Source organism: Ichthyophthirius multifiliis (assembly GCF_000220395.1).
Source record: "Ichthyophthirius multifiliis unplaced genomic scaffold scaff_1120509250954, whole genome shotgun sequence".
NCBI classification, from domain to species: domain Eukaryota; phylum Ciliophora; class Oligohymenophorea; order Hymenostomatida; genus Ichthyophthirius; species Ichthyophthirius multifiliis.
The window spans coordinates 33,799-40,641 of record NW_004086343.1 but is presented as its reverse complement, the minus strand read 5'-3'; the positions used below and the strand labels follow the sequence as shown (position 1 = coordinate 40,641).

The window sequence follows — 6,843 nt, the reverse complement described above, 5'->3', positions numbered from 1 at the left end:
TAAAAAAATGGAATTTCTTCCCATAATAATGAAAATAGTTAATTAAAATTCAGCAAATAATATATCATAAGTGTCAAAACTAAGTTCCTATATTTAAAATTTAATTCTTATTTATATAGTGTATTTGTATTTGGCTTATTTTTAAAAATAAAAAGTCTAAAAGTAAATATCTTTTGAAAATATTTTAAGAATTTTTAATACAATATTCATTCTCTCCCCCCCCCCCAATGTATTCAGCCAGAAAAAAACTCCATTAACCGCAGTGAATATTTATAAAAAGTAATAAAAAAAGTAAATTTATTATATTCTAGGACATAAGTAGCATTATTATATTAATTTTTAAATTAAATGAAATAAATTAATTTTAAGTTAGGAATAAACTTATGTTTATTTTTGTTATTAGTAGTAATAAATTTAATAATGTATACTAGTTTATATTTAATTTTATACCATTGTTATATTCTTGTTTTACTTTTTTTGTTTTATAAAACTATATCCATAATAGAAAAAAAATAAAAATAATAATATTATCATATTATTTCTATTATTATATAGATATTTATAACTGTATATATTACGTATTTATTATGGTTTTGGGTTTTTAATAAATTCTTTTTATGGATACATATATAATTTTTAAACGTTTATATTTTCATGTTTTTTTGCTAAAGAATAAATAGTTATTTTAATCTTTTTTATATATAAAAATATATATTCGGTTTAAATATATAGCTTTTTAGTTATTTTTAATTTCCAATTTTATTTTAAAGCTATTTAAATGTTATTGCTTTACTAAAATTGCCATTTTTTGTTTTCTTTTTAGCTTTTTGATATTTATATATTGGATTATTTTATAACGTATTAATAAACAATGTATTTTAATTATATATAATATTATCTTTTATTAACTTTTTTTATTTATTTGTTCTAATAAATTATTATATTTAACGCATTTTTATGTATAAAAATAAATAAATATAGCTTTCATTTTTTAGTATATACTTTTTATATTACATTATCATTTTCTTCCAAATATTAATTATTAAACTATATAATTTTCTCTCAAATTTATCCAATTAAATCTAAAGCTGAGTTAATTCTTGAAGATAATCAAAATAAATGAATTAAATTAATATATTTCTACATAATTAATTTTATAAATTAAAAAAAAAATAGATTTTAAAAGTTTAAAATACCAAAAATAAAATAAAAAATAAATACAATATATAAATTAAAGTTAAAATAAATAAATACATATAATTAATTTATATTTATTATATATTTATATAATCATTTAACTATTTTGCATTTAAAATGAATAATATCTCCATCTTAAACAATATAATCCTTTCCTTATTTATTCATTTTCTTTGCGAATTTATCAAATGCTTAATTACCTAGTTTTTCGAAATCTTTATAAGAAATTACTTCCGCACTAATAAATCCTTTTTCAAAATCAGTATGTATGGCACTAGCAGCCTAAAAAAAAATATAATAATAATAAATAATATTTAAAACAATATATATATATATATATATATATATATATATATATATATATATATATATATATATATATATATATATATATATATATTATTTTACTTTTGGAGCTACAATATTTTTTCTTATAGTCCAAGCTCTTACTTCATCAGTTCCTACAGTATAAAAATGATGCATATTTAATAAAGAATATCCATTAAGAATAATTTTTGGAATTTAAGATTTATCTTGAAATTCAGTTTTATCTTAAATTTCTTATTCAAAACAAGCCGAATACTAAATAACTTAACTATCTCCTCCTTTTTCTGTTACCCATTATTTGATTTCTGGGATAAATTTGCAATTATTTTCTAAATAATCCTTTTTGCTTATATTTATTAAATAAGAAACAGGTTTTGTGCTTAAAAGTAATATTTTATTTAATTCTTCTATTTCTTTATCACTCCATTATTAAAATCTTAACCACTTTATTTATGAATTTAAATAAAATAAATAAATAAATATAATTTTACTCTTTTATTCTATAAATGATTTTTCGATTTTTCTAATACTAATAATTATTATTTTAATTCCGCATTTCCACTTCTTTGGGCTTTAGTTGATATTTATCCTATTTTCTTCTCTACTATTTATAAATCCTTCGCTATTAATTCTTAACTTATAATCTCTAAATCTCTTAAAGGATCCATATTTCCTTCTGTATGTAATATATTTTCTCCTTCAAAAGCTCTTACTACCTATTAAAAAATATATAGATTTATAATTATATATATTTTTTTAAAAAAAAAATACTTAATAAATTCCATCTATTTCTTGAATATGTGATAAGAATTCATTTCCTAATCCATGTCCTTTTTTATTTATAATTTTTTAATAATTTTTTTTATAAAAATACCCTCAGATGCTCCTTTAACTAATCCTGCAATATCAGTAATTTATAAAGTAGAAGGTATTTAACTTTAAGGTTTAAAAATATCTGCTAAATATTAAAATCTTTAATCAGGAACTTTTACTATCGCTGTATTAGGATCAATTGTACAAAAAGGAAAATTATCTGAAGGAACATTTTATTTACAAAGTAAATTAAAAGTTAATGATTTACCTACATTTGCCATTCCTACGATTCCCATTTTTAATGTATTACCTGGTCTTCCAAAATTTAATTGATTTTTGGGTTAGGAAGGTGTTTACTTTACTGGTTATTTTTTAGAGAAAGAATATTTAAGTAATTATTTTAACATTTTTTTTTAAATAAAAGATTTTTTTTTTAATAAAAATATTTTTAGCATACAATATTTTTAATAAATAATTTGTTTAGAATTAAAAATATGTAAAAAAAAAAAAAAAAATTGAATTTTATTTATATAAAATTCAAAAAAGCTCGGCAATTAATTAAATAAAATATAAATAGATGAAAAAGTTGATAAAAATATAAAATTTAGCAATAATAAATAATAATATAAAACAAAAAAAGCAGCATTTAAAATATAAGATAAAGTTTAAGAATACAAAAAAATACAATAAATAAAATAAAAACGATAATAATTAACTTTTTATATAAAAAAATTTAAATATAAAAAAGTTTAAATATTTAAAACAAATAATATAAATCTTTTCTAAAAGTTATTAATTTAACTAGAGGTAAAACTTAATAAAAATATGTTAAGTAAAATTATTATGAAAAAAGTAAATTATAATAATTTAAAAATAAATAAAAAATATGAAAAAGATTATAATAAATCTTATATAAATTTAAAAAGAATATTTATATAAATTATAATAAATTTGATAATTATGCAGTATTTCTTTATACAGCTTTAAAAAGTAAATTATTAATGATGTTATTTTAATATAAAAAAAAGTTAAAAATTTACTAGATTATATAAAATTTGTATAAATGTGTATTTATTTATTGATATATATATATATATATATATATATATATATATATATATATATATATATATATATTTAATTTAAATTATATTTATCAAAATTAAATTAAATTTTTTTTTTTCTATAATAATAAATAATTAAAATAATCATTTATAATTTTTCATATATCTAGCATATTTTTTTCCTTTTGCTGTTTAAAGAAATTATTCTCTCTAAATTCTAGCTTATTCCATCATTTCTTCTCTATATTCTTTATATTTTTACGGAATCCATAATTATCTTTCAGTTAATTCTTATTTTTTTTCATCTTCTATTAACTTATTTTTTATTTATATATTTTATTTTTTATAATTTTTATTTTTTAAAGATAAAAAAATTTACATTCCATTTAGATTCACTAATCTGTAAAATATATCTAGTCATAATTATTTGGTCTTCATTAGTATATTATTATTTTTTAACTCTATATTTATAATTCCATCTATATTTTTTATAAAAACAAATTTATTTAAATTTTTCATTTATTAACCTTATAAAAGAATATATATATTTATAAATTGTATAAGGTAATAAAATTATTCTTATAATAAAAATTTCTTAGATCTTTAATTTGGAATATCCGCCTTGAATATTTATATCTTTTTTTAATTCATCAATTATTTCTTGTTTAGACTTCTTAAAAATAAAAATATTTCATAAAAAAATATCTTTAAATTTACTCTATTATCTTCCTCTTGTAACCTTTAATTAACCATTTTTTTAAATCTTTCAGATTATTAAAACTAATTAATAGCAGATTCATGCATACTTATACGTGCTAAATACTAAATACCAGAAAAAAATACCGCAGTTGCAAATAAAACTACAAATGGGTTAGTTTATGGTGTATAAACAGCTTTATAATAATTATAATAATGATAATATTCACTTTGATTTGGATTTTTCAAAAATCCATCATAACTACTTCTTAAATCTTAACTTTTTAAAATTTCATAAGCTCTTACTATTTTTCTATTATTTTTTTATTTAATATTTAATTTTTTATTATTTTTACTAATAAATTAATTTAGTATCTTCTCCTCTATGAATAGATTTATCCGGATGATATTATCTTGATAATTTTCTATACGATTTTTTAATTTCTTCAATTGATGAATTTCTATATATATATATATAAATTTTAATTATATTATTAAAATATTAAATAGTAAACCTATCTACTTTTAATATTTCATAGCAATTATCATCACCACAATACATATCTTTTATTGCACATTTTGATATATTTACTAAATATAATATTATAAATATTAAAAGTTAGTTTTTTTTAATATTCATTGTTTTTTTTTTGGTTTTTAAATAATTTTATACTTTTTATTTTATTTATAAAAAATTAATAACTTACTATTTACTTAATTATTGATTTCTATTGATTTTGTTAAATTATTTAAACCAAAATTTTTTATATTAATTTAACTACTTACTTTATTCCAAATGTAATTATTTGTGTAGTTTTATCTTATTAAAATAAATAAATAAACTTGATCTTTTTAGAAATATACTATATAAGTTTAATTTCTTTTATAAAATAAAAATACATATGTATTAATAATGTATTTAATAATATAATATAAAAAATTCATTATTTCTTTAATAATATTAAAATAAAACAAAAAAATATTAGTTATCAAAAAACAAAAAAAATTAAAATAATTTTATATTAAAAATAAATAAAAAGATATTTAAAATATTAACATAAAAAAAAATGAAAAAATTAATAAATCCATTTAGGGAATATAAAAGTAAAAAAAAATTATTGTTTTTTATTCTTTTATTATAAAAATAAAACAAAAAAAGGTTCGTATTAATTAGCAACAGAAACTGCCAATGTAATAAAAGACATAATAAATTCAAATAAATACCAAAATGTGCAAGAATTAAAAAAGGCAATAAAAAAAGTTGGAAAACTAATAATGGAGGAAAATAATTTAGATTTTTCAGTTGAAAATTTAATAAGGAAAGTTTTAACAATAATAAATGAAATAAATGAATAAACAGATAAAAAAAAACAAAAAGGATTTTCTAATTTAAAAAAAATATTCGAAAAAGATGAAGAAAGTTTAAATATTACTCATTTAGAAGATATAAAAGAATTTTAAGTTAAAACAAATCAATTTATTGAAGGTGTCAATAATTTAATAGAAGAATTACAAGATTTACCTTAAACAATAAGTTAATATGTAAAATTTAATTTTTTAAAAATACAAAATAAATATATTTAGATATATATATATATATATATATATATATATATATATATATATATTTATTAGTCAGCTACACATATAAATTCAAATGAAGTTATTATTACTTATGGATATTCTTATACAGTAAAAGTATTTTTAATAAATGCTAAAAAATAAAGAGATTTTGAAGTTATTGTTTTCGAATAAGAAAATTCAACTAATGGATAAAAAATGGCTTCTGAATTATAAAGAGAAGGTGGAATTACGACTTTCTTAGCACCTTTTTCGTCTATTTACGCTTTTATGTCTAGAGTTAATAAGATATTTTTGGGTATATATGTTTATATATATATATTTTAAAAAAAAATATTTAAAAGGTGCACATGCTATTATGAAAAATGGAGGTATTTTGGGAAAAACAGGAATTTTCATGATTTCTTCAGCTGCTAAAGCTTATTCTGTGCCTGTTATTATTTTATCTTCTGCAATAAAATTAACTCCTTTATTCCCTTTTGAATAAAATACATATAACGATATTTAAAATCCATTTAATGTATATTAAGGAAATATCGAATATTCAAATAATTAAACTATTATTTCTACTAAATTGGACTATATAGCACCTGAATATATCAGTTTATATATTACTAATTATGGAGAACATACACCTGCGTATATTTATAGACTATTTAACGAATTTTATTCAAGAGAAGATGTTTGAATTTTTAATATAATATCAGTATATATGTTTTAGATTATTTTTTTAGTTATTAAAAATAAAATAAAAAAATATTGTAATTTATTTTTATATTTATTATAAAAAAAATGAGAAAACAAAAAAAAGTCATTTTTATATTAAAAAATTAAAATGAAAATTTAAACTAATTATAAGATCTTTTATAAAACAAACTTTATTTTATTTTATTTTTCAAAAAATATTAAACATTTTAATTAATAAAGACGATTATAATAAAATTAGTCTATAAAATATTATTAAATTCAATACACTTCATTAATATATAGGTAATAGTAAACCTAAAAAATGTTCTTTAGACTCAATTTACATTAATTTTCTAATAAATAATAAAAAATAATGGAGGAAAAATTCAATAAAGTTTAAAAATATAAAAATTTAGAAATATATTAGGAGAAAAAAAATGAATAAAAAACTGAAAAAAATAAAAACTTTAAACTAATA

At 16.3% G+C, this 6,843-nt stretch overlaps 3 protein-coding genes across 3 annotated transcripts, besides 6 other annotated features; 1 reads left to right on the top strand and 2 right to left on the bottom strand. All coding sequences in view use genetic code 6, as the record gives it.

Moving 5' to 3' along the window:
- Nucleotides 1-1,290: 1,290 nt before the first annotated feature.
- On the bottom strand, nucleotides 1,291-2,633 carry IMG5_118400 (hypothetical protein; the record flags this gene model as incomplete). The annotated part of the gene is made up of 5 exons (XM_004034500.1): nucleotides 1,291-1,479; nucleotides 1,606-1,968; nucleotides 2,016-2,240; nucleotides 2,296-2,354; nucleotides 2,399-2,633. The coding sequence occupies 5 exons, from the start codon at nucleotides 2,631-2,633 to the stop codon at nucleotides 1,291-1,293; spliced, it is 1,071 nt and encodes a 356-aa protein (XP_004034548.1).
- Nucleotides 1,520-1,597: a microsatellite.
- Nucleotides 2,634-2,742: 109 nt separating the features above from the next.
- Nucleotides 2,743-2,779: a microsatellite.
- A 279-nt stretch (nucleotides 2,780-3,058) lies between these two features.
- Nucleotides 3,059-3,094: a microsatellite.
- A 324-nt stretch (nucleotides 3,095-3,418) lies between these two features.
- Nucleotides 3,419-3,474: a microsatellite.
- A 71-nt stretch (nucleotides 3,475-3,545) lies between these two features.
- Nucleotides 3,546-4,659, bottom strand: IMG5_118390 (hypothetical protein; the record flags this gene model as incomplete). The annotated part of the gene is made up of 6 exons (XM_004034499.1): nucleotides 3,546-3,716; nucleotides 3,781-3,880; nucleotides 3,929-4,071; nucleotides 4,119-4,410; nucleotides 4,454-4,558; nucleotides 4,613-4,659. 6 exons carry the CDS (start codon nucleotides 4,657-4,659, stop codon nucleotides 3,546-3,548), a joined length of 858 nt encoding a protein of 285 aa, XP_004034547.1.
- Nucleotides 3,719-3,763: a microsatellite.
- Nucleotides 4,660-5,299: 640 nt separating the features above from the next.
- On the top strand, nucleotides 5,300-6,366 carry IMG5_118380 (hypothetical protein; the record flags this gene model as incomplete). Its single annotated transcript, XM_004034498.1, has 3 exons — nucleotides 5,300-5,639; nucleotides 5,733-5,976; nucleotides 6,023-6,366. Exons 1-3 carry the CDS (start codon nucleotides 5,373-5,375, stop codon nucleotides 6,364-6,366), a joined length of 855 nt encoding a protein of 284 aa, XP_004034546.1. The 5' UTR covers nucleotides 5,300-5,372.
- Nucleotides 5,672-5,725: a microsatellite.
- Nucleotides 6,367-6,843: the final 477 nt, after the last annotated feature.